This window comes from Mercurialis annua, linkage group LG6, assembly GCF_937616625.2.
Source record: "Mercurialis annua linkage group LG6, ddMerAnnu1.2, whole genome shotgun sequence".
NCBI lineage: Eukaryota > Viridiplantae > Streptophyta > Magnoliopsida > Malpighiales > Euphorbiaceae > Mercurialis > Mercurialis annua.
Genome location: NC_065575.1, coordinates 11,733,110 through 11,750,627, shown reverse-complemented (window position 1 = coordinate 11,750,627; position 17,518 = coordinate 11,733,110). Strand labels below are relative to the sequence as shown.

The window sequence follows — 17,518 nt, the reverse complement described above, 5'->3', positions numbered from 1 at the left end:
TTTGAATCACCGGATATGGCCAACAGAAGATTACGAACTTTGGCCCTCAATTACATAGTTCTGGCCGATGAGTTATACAAAAAAGGGAGTGACGGTTTGCTTTTTAGATGCATCGGCCCAAAAGAAGCGATGTTGGTCATGGCCGAGGTACACGAGGGAATCGCAGGCGCACATTAGGCTGGTCCACGGATGAGGTGGCTAATCCACAAGTATGGATTTTACTGGCCCAAAATGGAGCAAGATTGTATCCGATATGCCCAAGGGTGTGAAGTATGTCAAAAGTGCGGTCCCGTACAGCATGTTCCAGCCGAGACACTACATTTGATAATTAAACCTTGGCCATTTCGTGGATGGGCTGTGGATTTAATTGGCAAAATATACCCATCATCGTCCAAGGGACATGCATTTGTGATTGTAGCTACCGATTATTACTCTAAATGGGTTGAAGCCATACCTTTGAAGTCACCAAGTCAAGAATCGGTCATCAAATTCTTCAGAGAATACATCATCTTGAGGCACGGTCTGCCAGAGACTATTACGACCGACCAAGGAACCATGTTCACCGGGAGCGATACAGTTAGCTATGCGAAAGACATGGGTTTTAGATTGGTACATTCCACACCATACTATGCGCAAGCTAATGGCCAGGCTGAGGCGACAAACAAGGCAATAAAAGGAATAATCCAGAAAATGATAAAGGACAATCCGAGACAGTGGCATCAGTTGTTACCGGAGGCCGTCTGGGCAAATCGCACAAGTTAGAAATCGGCTACGGGGACAACACCTTTTAGACTTGTGTATGGATATGATGCGATGTTACCAATGGAGTTGAATGTGGCGTCAACAAGGCGAAAGACGCAACATATTCTGACAAAGGCCGATTACCATGACAAAATGGTGCTCGAAGCTTTAGACTTAGATGAAGAGCGATTGCTGGTACTTGACCACTTAGAGGCTCAGAAGAAAAAAGTGGAACGAGTTTATAACAAACGTGTCAAAGGTAAGAGTTTTCAAAAAGACCAGCTCGTTTGGAAAGTTATTTTACCCATTGGGGCGAAGAAAGAAGGACTAGGGAAATGGTCCCCAAATTGGGAAGGGCCGTACAAAATTGTCCAAATACTGGGTAATGGTGCATATATACTCACTGACATAGACGGCCGAATTCATGATAGGGCCATTAATGCACAATACTTGAAGAAATACGTCCCAAGCTGCTGGGAAGGGGTTGATAGACGTATCTTCGAGAAGTGAAAGGATAACATATAAACATCGGACCTTCAGCCGATGTCTCGGCATGACGGTACTCCAATGGATTATCGGAAATAGAGCCGATTTAGTGGATTGTAATTCATAATTACCGATCTTCGGTGTTTGAGCCTTGTATTTTATTTTTTACATGCTATAGTGAAAATGTCGGAATACCAGCCGATTTTTGAATATAAGTGCCGATATCTATTTGAGTCTAATTATCGTATAAACATCGGAATACCAGCCGATCATGTTGATATTTCATATCAGAAAATTCATAAACGTTTCGGAAATGTAACCGATCTGTTCCATATGTTCAAAAAAACATGCAACTAGATAAAAATGTATTTTTAGAACATTACAAGAAAACTATGTTCAAAAAAGCATAATTTGTTCAGGTATTACAACATTAGCCAAAATGGCTAAACAAATCGCCCATAGTACTACGAATGTCGGACAAGTTCTTTTCAGCTTCAGAGTACCGCTTCTCAGCACTCGCCAGTGTTTTCTTCAGCTGGTTGCGACGATTCTTCAGATCAGTCCCTTGAGAGATGAATTCATCCATTTGTTTCTCTAAAGGAGCAGCAATTTCTTCTTCTGCTTTAAGCTCACCTTGAAGTTCTTCAATCCTTGACTTCAGTTCATCCATTTTCGTGGTATGAGGAGCGAGTTGATCTGAAGTCTTTTTAGCGGTAGTCCTCAATGAACCAAACTTATCATCAAGCTTACGCTTAGTCTCTAGCGATTGTTCATAAGAGGACCTGGCAGGTGCGGCTTCAGCGTACAATTTTGTCAAATTAGGGAGCTCTTTGACGATCTTAGCAATGGTGGTCTGGGTCTGCTTCGCCACTTTGGTCTCGTCTTTCACCAGCAAGAGCGCCTCCAGTGACGTTTTCAGAGATTTGGCTTCATCAGGATCGCCCAGCACTTGGACCCCTTTCTGCTTCATCGCCGCAACGTTGTTCAAATGAACAGCTACGTCAGCCTCTGAATTGCCTGTATCTGATTCTTCAGAACTGGAAGAACCCTCAGTAGATCCCTCGGCATCACTCAACGAATCAGAGTCAAAGGCAAGGAGTTTGGTCTGCAAAATAAATGAGTAAATAGAGAGTCCTAAGCGATAATGGCAATACTCAATATAAGAAGAATACCTTCAAAGCTTCGGTACGGGTCATGTCAGGCTTCAGAGTGGAGGGGCGTATAGCCGAGACGGTAGCAGTAGTCGAAGTTGACACTGGGGAAGCCCCAACACTCTGGCGATCAGCAGAACTCCCACTCATCTTGATGGAAATCCGAGTGGTGTTGGTTTTCTTAGAGGCATCGAGACCAGCTTGTGCCGAAGAGGTATCTTGCGACAGGATTGAAGGTTTGGCAGGTGTTGGTTTATTCTTCTCAGCTTTGTTCTTAGGTGTTGCAGCTGATTTTGTTACCATCGGCTTCTTCCCAGCTCTTTTTCTCTTCAATGGTTGTTCGTCTTCTTCCTCTTCGTCATCTTCAGGAATTATTCCTTCCAGTTCATTCTCCACCTCTGTATAACAAAACCAAGATGTTAGAGACCTGAAACTTATTAAAGATGGACGATTACACATTTTTGGACTTACCAGCTGAAATTTTCATCTCCTGGACGAATTTGTCGATGTCCTTACAACCACCTGGCACAAAATAACCAGTAAATGTTACCTTTTTAGAGCGAGATTTGGGTTTCTTATCGGCTAACATATATTCAGAATCGGGTACTAAAGGTGCTTTATATTGGAAAGAAGGGCGAATATATTGTTGGAAGATGGGGTACGGCTGATGTGGGTATTTTTTTCTCCCATACTTCCCTCTATTTGAGTATATATTTTCGCCAAGCTTCTCTTCTATGGTTTTCCATTTTTAAACTAAGGAGGGGGCGATTTGAGGGGTCATACTTGAATTTGTAAAAACGCTCAAATTTTATAAGTTTAAGGCGATGCTCAAAGTTACCTTTCCTTTTCTTCGGCCGTGGGACCTGTAAAAGAAAAACATCAGCGTGAGTACGTTTTCGCTTCGTTTCAGGAAGTTGAAAAATATTCAATTTAAGGATATCTTCTGCCGATAATCCGAAGTTAAGGCCGATCACGATTTTCCACCACTCTTCGAACTCATCTGTAGAAGAAGGATCCCCATCAGGAATCGGTAACTCGTCAGGCGAGGGTAAGTACATCTCATGAAGGTGTCCAAGGAAGGTTATATGTCTGGTGTTCGGCAAAGCAGGGTGATTGGCGCCGTAGTTATTCCTATCTTTTAAAAAGGGACAAGGAATCGCCTGTGTAAAGCCGAATTGCCTTGATAAGTAGTTGGGACAGTATGCTTCTGATCCACTGTTTTTAAAACTGTTGCCGATCATGAGATTATGGCTGGTTAATGAGTTGCTCCAGTTGTCCCACCATTGAGAATGAAGTTCTCCGTCTATCTCGGAGTCTTCAGCTATCTCCCAACCATAAGACAGCCACTTCGGAGGAAATTTTATGTTCAAAATCGGGCACCATGGATTTGGCGATTGCTCGCGGGTTTCTAAAAAGTAGCCGATGACGTCTTTAAGATGCGGCAAAATGGCAATTCCTTGGAAAAGTGTGTAGCCGAAACATGTATCCGAGGTTCGTTCGGGGAGACGGGCGATATCAGGGAAATACATATACAGCCATGCTTGGATTATCCACATCGGCCCGCTCGGACATCGATGTGTCTTTACTCGGTTATTTTTGATCATGCAATGGAGGCATCTGTAGAGCAATCCTAAGATGAATTCCCCCATATTCAAGGGATGACCTTCAGCTAAGGCGACGGCGATGCGGAGGCATTCTTGGGTAACCCTAAAGGAAGCGGGACATATTATGAATTTAGCAAGAAAGTAGGCTAGGAAGGCGATATGTTCATTAGCAGTCGGGGGTTGATTATTTTGGCCGATATTATTGGACAGGAAGTGTTTGAAGCTTTTTGCGGATTTTTCAGGACCGAGGCGCAGGTTTGGAGACGTTTGGCAATTGAGAGGCGATACTCGAATACCGGTTATGTTAGCATTGAACATGAAGGCCAAGTCCATTAGTGTAATTGACATCGGTCCTCTTCGAAAGCAGAAAGTATTGGTGGTATCGGACCAAAAAAGGGATGCCCCGAAACAGTAGTGTTTGGCGATGGGAAAGGCGTTCTGACTGATTCCAATAAGATCATACAAACCTATGACTTTCCAAACATCGCCGTAGTACCCGTGAAGCCTTAAAACCCAGTTTTTGTAATCGGCGTTGGTACTCGGCCAGTTTCTGAAGGTCTCGCCGGTCCATACGGATGAGTAATGTTGTTCCGAAAAACGAGGGGGAGCGTGATCAGGGAAAGGAACGGCAGTTTCGCAGAGTTCTGAAGGAGTGGTGAGAATCGGACCTACGGAAAATCGGCTATCATCTAATTCTGATATTACCTCAAAGGAAGTTGACGGTGCAGTGGACTTAATTTCGGCAATTCTGTTGGATGCTTGGAGAGCTGCTTCTTCTTGTTGAGCCATGATGATTTGACGATATACTTTGAATACTAGGCGATTGGGATCTAGAGAATCGGTAGAGAGTCAACGAATTTGAGAGATTTTCGGGAGTCAAAGATTCAGGTAAAATCCAAAAGAGGAAATAATAGATATTTTATACTTTGGAAAATACAGTTACTGAAGACCAAGAGTCAAAGAAGTTTTTACCGTATGGGCCGAAACAAGAGCAGCGAAGCCCACTTTGGTGCTAGGGCCGACAATAACAAACCCAAAGTCTAAACCTCAGGCTTGTTGGGGGCATTGTTTGCACCGGCCCAGAAGATCCATTGGAAGGCTTGTGACATTTCGGCCCATGGTCAGAAAGGATGAATTAAATGGGCTCATCAGGGATTTTAAGCCCAACAAGAGCTATATTTAATTTTAGCTTTTTTCTATTGGTTTAGGGAGATTGAATCTCATTAGAATTAGAATTCTTTATTAGGGTTTTGTCTTTATAAATAGCTAGGAGCTTTGTATTATTTTTCATCAACACATCATTAATCAAAAACCAAAGCTCAGGCTTTTTATCCCAATCTCCGGAATGAATCTTAGTTTAGGAGTAGAATTGATATTAATCTCGCTTGGATCTCAGGATTCCCAAATTAATACTGTTAGTTTAATCGAACGACGGCAACGTCATTCACAGTTTGGACAACGTCACTTGAATTCGGGTTACGTCGCGGTTAAAGCATCAGTACCTAAAGTTACCCATTAATAAATTCAAAAGTTCGAGCAAGGTGAAAATCTCGCGAACAAATACATATAACGGGTCATATAAATATTACTCACTGGTATAAATATCACTTCCAAATAAAAATAATAATTAACAATAACTAGAATATTTTATTTAAAAATTTAATTAATATTATAGAAAACGGGTCATATAAATATTGTTACAAAATATAATTAGTTATCTGAAAATAAATAGGTTAATTTAATTTACGTATTATACTTAATAATTTAATTATTATTTTATGGATATTTGATATATATAATGGGTCATACAAATTCATGCCATTTTATTAACAACTAAATAATTTTATTTAATAATTTAATTACTATAAAATATTTAACGGGTCATATAAATATAATACATATAGCGGGTCATATAAATGTCGCTCACGTGCGTAGCACGTGGCGAAAAACTTGTACTATATATAAAAGAACGGATGAGTGGGGGGGGGCACTTTTACAAAATTATCCTTAATGCTATTTTAATTATCATTGAACAATAATTGTTCTAACTAAATTTTAGCTAACTTAAATTACTTTTAATACAATTAAAATACTCATCTATTTTATAGTCTCTACCATATCCATCACTATAAAATTTACCGTCCCATTATTTTCAAGCCACACAATTTTCTAATTCCTCTACTTTTTTTCTCTAATCTTCTAGGAATTTTGAATTCAGTGAACCTAGGTATTGATGGCAGTAGTAACTCAAGTACGATGTGTTATGTTTTTGTTCAATTTACTGTGCTGAAGTACTGTTTGCAACCATCACGATGCTATTGGAGAGTTTTTGGAGCATAATTATCACTATAAAATTTACCGTTTCCGAAGAAAATTTGTGAGTTCTTAGCAAACAAATAATGTGTTTCTTTTAAATCAATGAACAAATTATTAATATTAATTATAAATAAAACACATTAATATTATTATAATAAATAAATTTAATTAATATAATAAATTTAATTCAAGTCATAAAATATTTATAATCCAGCAAAAAACACTGTTAAGTTAACATCGATTATAATATTAAAATATATTATTATAATTATAACAAATTTCATTAATATAATACTATACATATAATTATTAGTATAATTAATAGTTTTAAACCAACTCATATCTATATTTTCCAATCCAAAAAATTATAACTAATTTAATATTAATTATATATTAAATATATTAGTATAAGTATAAAAATTTAATGAATATATAAAAATTATAAATAAATGTTATTCACGTTAATTTAATATTATAAATAAAATAAATTGCTATCACTATAATAAATTTACTTAATATATAAATTGATGAGTCACATTACGCGCCACGTGCATAGCACGTAATGCAAAACTAGTACACTATAAAAATACCATACTTACAATAAAACAAAACTCTATAGATTTAAATATAAAAAACCATAATTACACTAGAAAAAATGATAAAAATAAATAAAAAAAATACTAGAAAAAAATCTATAAAAATAAGCATAAATCAATAAAAAATAAAAAAAGTATATTAAAAAAGATTTTAATTTTTTTTTGGTAAAAAAAAAAATACAACCTGCAATTATATTTAAAAACAATATAAAATTGAAAATAAAAGACTACCCCTTTTTAATTATAAAAAAATAATATTAAATTAAAAATAAATTACAAAATAGTGCACCGCATAAATTTTTACTTCTCCAAAAACGGCTCAAAGACACCATTACTGCTATAGTAAGTATGTTTTTCTTTTATAAATTAACTTATTTTATCAAAATAATTTTAATTTTTTTAATAATTTTACATTTATCCTAAATTGATTATTAATTTGAGATGGAAAAAAAATACTATATAATAAAGAAAATTTAAACTTAAAAAAGGAGCCGCTCCAAAAAGTATTAGAAAAACCCATAAAACATTTGAAGAAAATTAGAAATGTTACTCTTCTCTTTCTTTGTATTTCAATAATGAAACATCTGATACGAACTCTTTTTTCTCGCACATCTCTGCTCTCCATTTCTTCTCCTACAAATTCAGCTTCTAGACGCCTTTGTCTCAACACGACTCGTCGTTTTCGCAACAACTCCTATTATCATAGTCGTTTACTTACCTTCTCTCCTTATTTGAACACTACTCATCGTCGGCTCTTCAACACTCACACCACTAATCCTCATCATAAAAATGGCGGCACCACAGAAGATGAAACGAGCGAAGAGGGAGAAACAGATGGATGGGAAGAGGAGGAGGAGGATGTAGAGCCCCAGGTTTGAATGTCTTTTATTGGGTTTTAATTTGAAAAAAATCTGATCTTTAATTTGTGTTTTTGTTGGGTGATGTTGGTTATTGTTTAATTGATACTGTGTGTAGATTGGTGATGGTGGAGATGGCGGTGGAGTTGTCTTGCAAGGCGTTCCGTGGGGCGAACGGGCTCTTGCTGTTGCCCGTGAGGTCTTGTCGCAGTCTGGCGATGGCATTGAACTCTTTGCTTTCAAGACTACTCCTCGCGGATATGTTTATGTCAGGCTGGATAAACTGGCTAACGAGTAAGCTTCGTTTTCTTGTCAATTTAGAAAGCTCAGTCAGTGATTAGAACTTGAATCTTTGGCCAATTGAATGACCCAGTGAATTTATTGTAAATGAAATGAATTCTATAGTAGAAGGTAATAATGGTATTGATTTGTTATGGGTCACGTAGGTCATTGATCACAACGTAAATACGCCTAGTAGACTATTGTATCTATGAATTTTTTTGTTGGTCGTGGTTGTTAGGGTTTGTATTAACAAGCTGTGAAGCTTTGATGTGCTGCTCTAGAAATGGTAGATTTGTGTGGTGATGTAAAGAGGCAGAGCATGACTTCTTGTTAGACTCATACATAGATAACTTGTCTCCATCTAGGTAAGTAGAGTGGTCCTAATAGTCGGTTATTGTATCAGATACGGGTGTCCTAGCATGGAGGAGCTCGAAAGCTACTGTCGAGAATACAAGAAAAGATTGGAGGAAGTTGGAGCACTTGGAGAAATACCTGACAATTTGGCTCTTGATGTAAGCAATGGCTGACTCTTTGTTCTGCTCTTGCTTAAACAAGAATATCATTGTTATTATTATTATTGTTATTTTAACTTCTTGAAACAACATCTTTCCTGAATTGAAGGTATCATCTCCTGGTGCGGAGAGGTTATTAAAGGTACCGGATGATTTATATCGTTTCAAAGATATGCCTATGAGAGTATGCTATGTTGAAGATGTTGAAAAAAAAGATGGAGTCTTCTTTCTGGATTCTATTGAAAAAGAATCAGAGATTTGTGTGTGGAAGCTGGCAGATGTGAAGGAGAACAGGGACCCTGAAAGCAAAGGCAGACCATTAAACCGTAAAATGAGAGATTGGAGACTAAAAGTGCCATTCAAAATGCATAGGTTGGTAACTTTTTATGTCGAATTCTGAATTATCTCGTTCTACAATGTGTTTTATGAACTAGGTTTGCATTCAAAAGTTTAACGAGGATGGAATTGTAGGTACAGTTTTGCGAAATATTCTACTTTTAGCTGTGCTTATAAAGCACTAGTTTTTGTAGTTTAGGTAAGTATGCATTTTAAATCATTCCCTTCACAACCTTTGGGGAAAATACAGCGAGAGCGCAGCTTTTTTATGTATGCCCGAGCATCTATTATCAGTTGTTGGGGTTTGTATCTTTTTAAGTGATTGACCTTGTTAGTTCTATATCTTCTAACTTTTTTCTTCCATTGTTGATTTTGTTTATGATGTGCAAAAGGTAATTTTGCAGAATTTTGTAGGACTGATTGAACAGAATATTACAGTGTATAGTAGTTCATAACTTTTCACCTTGAATATCTTATGGTTGAATCATATTTTTCCAAAACGAATAGAAACCTCAGTCTGGCAGTAGTGCTAAGAGAATCTTGGATTGGGTTTGGTTTTCTCAGACCGACAAGATTCTGTATAGGTAATATATAGCTGATCAATGGGCTGGGTATCTGTCCGGGCTGTTTAAATTTGGCCTGCTTGAGCCGGGGCTGAACACTTGATCTTTCATCAAGTCTGGTCTGACGTGTTTTTTTTTTTTTTATGAAATAAACAAACCAAGGAAAGGGCCAAACTTAAACACTAAAATTAGCATCTCCAGCAGCCTCCTCGCACCAGCAAACAACAACAGAGTTGCAGCAATTTTTTGCTCCAGTATAGTCTACACCTTCCACAGTAATAAGACCAAAATTAGATGAGCAAATGCAATAGGTTTCAGCCTCAGCAGCTCCATCTTTTTCAGCCTATCCAGGTAATTCCTCCCGAATCTGCAAGAGCTACAAGAGCATGAGCTACCTGATTTGCTCGTCGAGGGACATGGCACAGCGGACCTCCATAAAACGGGCTGCAGCAGCTCAAACCTCTCTTATAATATCTGCAGTTTTAGACAGTCGCTTTCAACAATGAATTTCACCGATCCACATTCTACTGCATTTTACAGCGCTAGAATGATAGCTTCCCCCTCAATCCAAAGAATTTAACCTTCCATACCCAACATTTTATTTCCAGATTTAATCACTGAACCAGAGTCGTTCAGAATAACAAAACCAAGCCCCCATCTTCCATCTCGACAATTTCCTGCATCAGTGTTGATTTTTATGAATTCATGTTCTGGGAATCCAAAATTTCACCTTCTTTGCTCGAGTCTGAATCGCCTTAGAACTAGCCTTATTATAGTCTAGAAGCATCCTAGCGCTAAATTCGTATTAGGTTTGGTCTCATGCTAAATTTGTATTAAGCTCGTTTTTCTTCTACATGCAAGTTTGAACTTTTAATTGTAATAAAATTTTATGTACATCTAAAAAATTCTTGATTTTTCTTTTTAAATATCATGTTATAGTAAAAAACAATTTCAATGTTACATGTTGATCGAACTTATTACAGATACACTGTTCGACTTTTTAAAAATTGAACTAATATTATTTTTATGAAAATAATTATAAAAATCAGTGTTGCCAAAACCGAACCGGACCGGCCGGTTCGACTGGAAAAACCGGGAACCGGTCACAGCACCAGTTCGTAATGGACCAATAATCCGGTTATCACAGACCCTTTTTTCTGATCGAACTAATCGGTTAACCGGTAAAATTTAATAGTTAACCCGGTTAACCCGGGCCAGTTCGGTCAGATAATCAATATAGTACTCTTATTAAAAAATGAAAGTGGGAGGCATGGGAATCGAACCCACATCATTATAAACCTTAGTTTTTAATTAAATTTTACATACATAATTAACAGAAAGAGTTTGATTATAATATTTTATTTGATTTATTTTGATAATATGAGTTTAAGTCGTTGGACTTTAAATTTTTACTTTCGGTAATATGAGTTTATTTCTATTTATATATGAGGAATTTGCACAAAATACTCTGTTTTTAGATTTATTTGTTTTAAATACCTCAATTTTGAAAATTTATATTTTTACTCTCTTTTTGTAATGTTTCTATCTCTACCCCAATTAGAATTTTAACTTATTAACATTTTTACTCCACTAATGTAAAACACATGTGCACTCTTATTTTTTTCTCTTCCTTCCTTTTCTCTTTCTTCTCTTCTCTCTCTTTCTTCTTCTTCTTCTTTTTTTCTTTCTCTGCAACTTTCTCTTTACGTTTTTTCTCTCTTTTCTTTTTCTCTTTCCTCCTTCTTTTTCTTCTTCTTCTTCTTCTTCTTCTTCTTCTTCTTCTTCTTCTTCTTCTTCTTCTTTTTCTTCTTCCTTTTCTCAGCAACGTTTTTCTTTTTCTTCTTCTTTCTCTCTTTTCTACATTATATAATGAACTCTAAGACAAAAAAATTTGAATACAAAATCAATAAATTTTACTTAGATGGGAAAGTTTGTAATTGTGAAAGAGTTTAAGAGATAATATGATGAGTGATAGATGAGAAACTTCTTCTTCTTCTTCTTCTTCTTCTTCTTTTTTCTTTCTATGTTGTTTTAAATTATTATAGAATCGTTTTCTGGAGTTTTTTTCAATTATTTTCTGAAAAAATCGTCAATTTCTTCACTAATGATGTTTTGACATGGTTTTCAAACGTTTTTAATTAATTTTAGAAATCGTTTGAAACTGTTTTTTTTTTGAAACTGTTATATAGTGTTCGAAACTCTTGTAAACGGTTTTTTGAAACTGTTTGAAACTGTTATTGTTTAGACTGTTTGAAAGTGTTTTTTTAGAAATTGTTATATACTGTTCGAAACCTTTGTAAACGGTTTGAGACTATTATTTTTGAAATTGTTTGAAAGTGTTTTTAGAAACTGTTTAAAACTGTTTGAAATCTTTGTAAACTGTTTGAAACTGTTTTTAGATAAAGGTTGCAACTTGTGTTTTATGAAATTGTGTGAAACCTTTATAAATTGTTTGAAAACTTTGTAAACTGTTTGAAGCTGTTTTTTTGAAACTGTTTGAAACACTTGTAAACTGTTTGAAACCATTGTATAATTTCTTTTAAATGATAATAAACATGTCTTTTAAAAATTGTTTAAAACCGTTTGAAACTGCATTTGAAACTGTTTGAAACCGTTTTTAATAGATTTTTATTGAGAACAAATAAATTAAAAATTTACAGTTTTTTTTGTTTTTGGAGAAAGTTATGATCGTTGAATTTGAATTCCAAGTGAAATTTGATGCAATTTGATTACAAATTAAAAATTCGAGCGGTTCCGAAACTAGATTTGAAACTAGCAATAAAATTTTAAGAAATAATAATAAACTCGTAGGAATTAATTTCTTGAAATGTTATGAGTTGAAAATTAGAATTAGTTTGTTGATTTGTTAATTTATTTTGAGAATAAACTGAAAAAGATGAAAAAAAGAAGAAGAAGAAGAAGAAGACGATGAAGGAAAAGAAGAAGCCGTGAATGTAGAGTAAATATGGAGTATAAAAAGAAAAGAAAAGAGTAAAAAAATAAACAGAAAACACTCTGAGGTAGACAAATAAAGATAAAGAATCTGGATTAAAAAATGCTAATATTTTTATTTTTTTGGTATTTTGCTAATTCTCTTTATATATTGCTTGAAATTTTATACTTTAATTTTTAATAAAATATTCTAATTTTTTATTTTAATAATATATTGCAATTTGTGCAAGAAAATTTATTATTCTATATTTTTTATTATATTAAATATTTATTTCTTATACAATTATATTAATAATTGTTGAATATATTATTATTTTTAATCTCCGGTTTAACCCTGTTCAACTCCGGTTCAATCTCTAACCCTTCACTCTCCGTCCTCACCGGTTCAGTGGCCTGGTCGGTTTTGACAACATTGATAAAAATACGGTTTTCAAGAAATATTTTTTACTTTTCGTTTACTTTTAGTTTATTAAAGGCCTAATGTCTTAAAAAATTCCGACCTTTCATTCCCTTTTCAATCCTAACCTGACGTTGAAAATCAATCAATTTTACCCTATTTTGCATTTTTTTCATTTCAATTGTACCTTGAAATATAAAATTGACCTTTGTTTATTTGGCAAAAGTTTAATGTCAATTACTCCATGTGTAAAAGAGCAGAAAGGAAGGTGATGACACAGTGTTGGACCAAGTCCCATTTGAACCCTAATTTTGAGTTTGACAATCAATTGAAAGAGTCTAATCATGTTTATTAGTGTGTAAGAACATATAGAAACCATCCCGGGTCGAATCAGAGCTTTCTAGCGAGAATCGAAAAATCAATTTTTCGGCTAATTCTAGTAGCATATTGCACCCGAGATGCCTTTGGCATCGCGGGCGTGATTCATCAATCGGTGCTACAAGTTGTATCTCGGGCGAGATTCATGGCAGACTAAAACATTTAGGGTTTTGACTTTTATCACGGGCGCGATGGTTGTGACCGTTGGAGGTCCAACAAATCTTTCTGAGCACCCCTACCAAAAGGTGACACCTGGCTTGCCCCCATTGGCAGAATCCCTGTCATTTGAATATTGTGGGCGTGATGCTTTGGATCTCGGGCGCGACAGGGTGAATTTCAACAAAAAAGTTGTCCTTGATTTAGAAGCTTCATGGGAAGGTTGTGGAGGTTATAAATATCCTTTGTCTAGCTCATTTATTTGGTTATACACTTTATCAACAATCAAGATTACAAAACATTCAATTTCTTATTGGGAAAAGGCTCATCCATGCCTCTATCGTTTGCCACTTGGCTCACTTAATCCCTTAACGTCCTGAAAGGTTCAACCATGCCCCTAATCTCATCAAAAAAGATCACCCAAGCCCCTAAACTTAACTTTGTTACCCTCAGACTCTAACGGCGTTGACTAATCCTACGTGGCTTTTGCTGTTAGGCGTTTGAATTAATGATATGGCAATTAATTTGCCACCTACGCATCTGAACACAAAACTCCTAATTGAAAATTCTAATTACTCCAATTAAAAATTTACAATTAGAAGAATGTTTCCCTTTCTTCCTTAACAGCAAAAGGTCTAATTTAAAACTTAGGGTTCGATTTTTGCAGAATCAAATACAACTACTGGATCATCGGTGATAACGTGCCTCTCATTCCCTTAGGAGAAGAAGTGACTTTTGACAAGAAATTAGAAAGAAAAGGTTGTTTATCTTGCAACTTTTAGGTAATGTCTTCCTTTCTTACCTTGCTGTTTTTTCTCAGTTTTAGTTCATGGGTATTGCTGGTTATGTGATATAATAGCTGGATTCCATTTTAGGGTTTAGGATTAATGTTGTTTGGCTAGGTTTTTGCCCTGATATTTTAGGCTAGGTTTTTGCCCTGATATTTTACGCTAGGTTTGTCCGTTCTGTTGCTCTTTTGCTCACTATGCTCTTGTTTACATATGCCTCTCTCTCAATCAGTTAGTGTAATTTTAGGGTTATGTTTGTTCATTCTTGGCATCTATTAATTAGAATGTGTATTTTTCCTTGTTGAGATGTATATAATAGTGATGGTTGTGGTCCATGGTTGCTGAGTTGGTGAGTTGTATGTAGTTATTAGGGTTGTGGTCCATGGTTGCTGAGCATTTATTAGGTTTATGGTCCTAGCTCTTAACTAACTCTAACTAAGTGGTCTTTTTCTTGTTTAAATGTGTTTTTGTAGTATGAATGAAAGAATTGATGTGCATTTCAACTTTAGGGGTGCTTGGATAGTTGACCCTATTTTGGATTATATGAATGGTGATGTAGATATCAAATATGGTTTTGAGATGGATTACCTAAATGTTAGGAAAAATTAAGGAAAAAATACCTAACTGGTCTAGGGTATGAGTCTGCTCATGGAATTTTCTTTCTACAACTTGGTAGGGATTTAAGAAATGGATTGATGTTAGTTGTGAATGATGTTTCTATTGTCACAATTTTGAACTACTTTAGAAAAGTTTCTTGGAAGAATGAAATTTTCATTTATGCCAGTAAGAACCCAAGTGACTCTGTTTTTGGAAATACCCCAATTCCCATAGCAGTAGACAGAGCAGGTCAGGGAAATTGGGAAGAGGTTGGTGGAGAAGGGGTTCATGAAGAGGAAAGTGTAGAAGAGGTTAGTGTAGGAGAGTACAGCAATGGGGACAGTGTGGAAGGGGTTAGTGTAGGAGAGTGATGATGGGGACAGTGTGATAGAGGTTGACGATGATGATGGCAGTGAAGAAAAGGTGGATATGATTGGTTCTGATTCAAGTGAGAGTTCAGAGTCAGGTGATAGTGAAGCAGAATCTTAAAGAGAGAGTGACAGTGATAGTGAGATTGAAAAAGAGAGGGTTTATTACAATGAATCAGACACTCCAAATTTTCATGCTAGGAATGACTTTTGCAGATGCAAAAGAGGCAAGAGAAGCCTTAGCTAAGTACACAGTTTCTGTGGATAGGAGGTTGAAAATTAGACCTAATGAACCAGGCCGTATCATAGCTAAGTGTGTCAAAAATAAAGGTTGTGACTTCCTGGTGTTCATTTCAAAAGATGGGAAGAATCCTAGTTTGGTGGTTAAGAACTTGCAGCTAGAGCATAACTGTTACAGAACCTTTAAGAATCCAATAGTGACAACAATTTTTTTGGCAAACCACTTCAAACCTTTAATTTATAAGAATCATGAGACTACTGTCAAGGAACTTATGAACCTGGCTGAGCTACAAATGAAGGTGAAAGTTTCACATATTATGTGCAAGAGGGCAAAGAGAATAATTAAACAAAGATTATATGGCAGTTATGTGAAAGAGTTTGAGTGCTTGGAGGCTTATGCAACAGCCCTAAAAAGGTCAAACTCTAGGTCCTCAGTAGAAATAGAACTTTGCAGGGACAACTTGAGAGTTGGAAGAAGAGTTTTCAGGCATATGTTCATATGCTTTTCAGCATGTAAGCATGGATGGAAGGCAGGGAGCATACCCATTATTGGGCTTGATGGATGATTCTTGAAGAGTCCATGCAAGGGTCAACTGTTGGCAGCAATTGGGAAGGATGCTGATGATCAGATATATCCAATAACATGGGCTGTAATAGATACTGAGAATACAAGAAATTGGAGATGGTTCTTGCAAATGCTGGGGCAGGAACTTGACCTTAGTAATGGGTCAGAAATTACATTAATTTATGACATGCAAAAGGTTAGGACTTCTGTATTACTTATTTAAAGCTTGATTAAGTGTTAAAAACTATCCATGTATGATATTTATTGTGTTTCTTGCAGGGACTTATTGAGGATGTGAAAGAGCTGCTTTCTAATGCTGAATATAGGTGGTGTGCAAGGCACATTTGGGCAAACTAGTCAAAGAAGTGGGGAGGTGGTCACTTTTAAAAGCAATTTTGGATCTGTGCATGGAGTAGCTATGAAGAAGAGTTTGTTGATCAAATTGAAAAAGATGGGAGAAATAAAGAAAGCAACTGCAGAAGACTTAGTATGGCATCCCCCAAACAATTGGTGTCGAGCATACTTCAGTAATAGGTGCAAGTCTATGATGGTGGACAATAACATTACTGAGTGTTTTAACTCATGGATCAACAAACTGTCATGCAAGAAAAAGGTAACTTTTTTTATATGTCTGGACTGTATTATGTGTTTCATGTGTAATAGTTGCTGATTGTGTATGTCATATCAATGATTGTAGGGGAAAAGAGGGGCATCCCAGGAAGGTTTGCAAGAGTTTCAATCAGCTAGTAGCATGCCCCAAGCATCTCAAACTACAGAGGCTTCTCAAACACCCCAAGTATCTCAAAACACACAAGCTTCTCAAATACCCCAAGCACCTCAATATTTTAGAAGACCACCAATTGGAGGTGGTTGTTTTTATAATCCAACAACTGGGAAACTACTTTACATGTAAGCTTCAATATTTTTTAATTTTTTCTAAGTACTATAGGTCGGTTGAAATTACTAATGCCTTGGTGTTTGAGCAGCCTGGTATGTTATGGGAGCAGCACATTGCCTCTGAAACTCTAATGGCATCAGGAAGTGGTATGGCCAATGAAGATCTCAATGTCAGGTTCTCAATCCCAATTGAGAATATCATTAAGAAGGAGAGGACCTACACAAAACAGCCCACTGGTGTTACTCCAAGATCCATCGGTTTCAGAGGAGCTGGGTCTCATGTTAGGTATGCTGAAAAGTAACCATTTAAGCCACGAGGAGGTCTGAAATGAAAAGGAGTACCTGCAGTCACTCGTTCACAATTGGATAGAGAGGCTCTTGCAAAATAGAAAGGGAAAGACAACAAGGATGGTGCAACTACAAGCTGAAGGGGTTCATGATTTTGTGGTTTTATTTTTGTAAGTTCCATGGGAACTTTTTTGTGGCAACAAACTCTGCCTGCTAGGTTGATTTTTTTGTAAGTTCCATATGAACTTGTTATGGCCTGAAACATGGCATGTTAGGTGATTTTTTGAAAGTTCCATAAGAGCTTGTTATGGCTACAAACTTTGCCATTTAGTTATATTTTTGTAAGTTCCTTGGGAACTTCTTGTAATGACTTTGAAACTGTCCATGTTTGAAGTTGTTTAGAAACTTGTTTGCTGGTTAATAAATGGCATTATATTGTTTGCTGGGA

General features: G+C 36.2%; 2 protein-coding genes and 1 long non-coding RNA gene across 3 annotated transcripts; all 3 read left to right on the top strand.

The window, feature by feature from the left end:
* Positions 1–7,429: 7,429 nt before the first annotated feature.
* LOC126685802 (uncharacterized) lies at positions 7,430–9,221 on the top strand. The gene is made up of 4 exons (XM_050379761.2): positions 7,430–7,766; positions 7,870–8,045; positions 8,437–8,545; positions 8,655–9,221. The coding sequence occupies exons 1-4, from the start codon at positions 7,470–7,472 to the stop codon at positions 8,943–8,945; spliced, it is 873 nt and encodes a 290-aa protein (XP_050235718.1). The 5' UTR covers positions 7,430–7,469; the 3' UTR covers positions 8,946–9,221.
* Positions 9,222–15,250: 6,029 nt separating this feature from the next.
* Positions 15,251–16,242, top strand: LOC126687582 (uncharacterized). The gene is made up of 3 exons (XM_050382141.1): positions 15,251–15,833; positions 15,924–16,081; positions 16,165–16,242. Exons 1-3 carry the CDS (start codon positions 15,251–15,253, stop codon positions 16,240–16,242), a joined length of 819 nt encoding a protein of 272 aa, XP_050238098.1.
* A 355-nt stretch (positions 16,243–16,597) lies between these two features.
* On the top strand, positions 16,598–17,518 carry LOC126653859 (uncharacterized). The gene is made up of 2 exons (XR_007632341.1): positions 16,598–16,794; positions 16,872–17,518. It is a non-coding gene; the product is annotated as an uncharacterized LOC126653859 (long non-coding RNA).

Coding starts and splice junctions, on each gene's coding strand:
- LOC126685802 (XM_050379761.2), top strand. CDS start 7,470: ATGAAACATCTGATACGAACTCTTTTTTCTCGCACATCTCTGCTCTCC. Junction 7,767..7,869: donor AGGAGGATGTAGAGCCCCAG/GTTTGAATGTCT, acceptor TACTGTGTGTAG/ATTGGTGATGGTGGAGATGG. Junction 8,046..8,436: donor CTGGATAAACTGGCTAACGA/GTAAGCTTCGTT, acceptor TTATTGTATCAG/ATACGGGTGTCCTAGCATGG.
- LOC126687582 (XM_050382141.1), top strand. CDS start 15,251: ATGAATCAGACACTCCAAATTTTCATGCTAGGAATGACTTTTGCAGAT. Junction 15,834..15,923: donor GTTCATATGCTTTTCAGCAT/GTAAGCATGGAT, acceptor AACTGTTGGCAG/CAATTGGGAAGGATGCTGAT. Junction 16,082..16,164: donor TAATTTATGACATGCAAAAG/GTTAGGACTTCT, acceptor TGTTTCTTGCAG/GGACTTATTGAGGATGTGAA.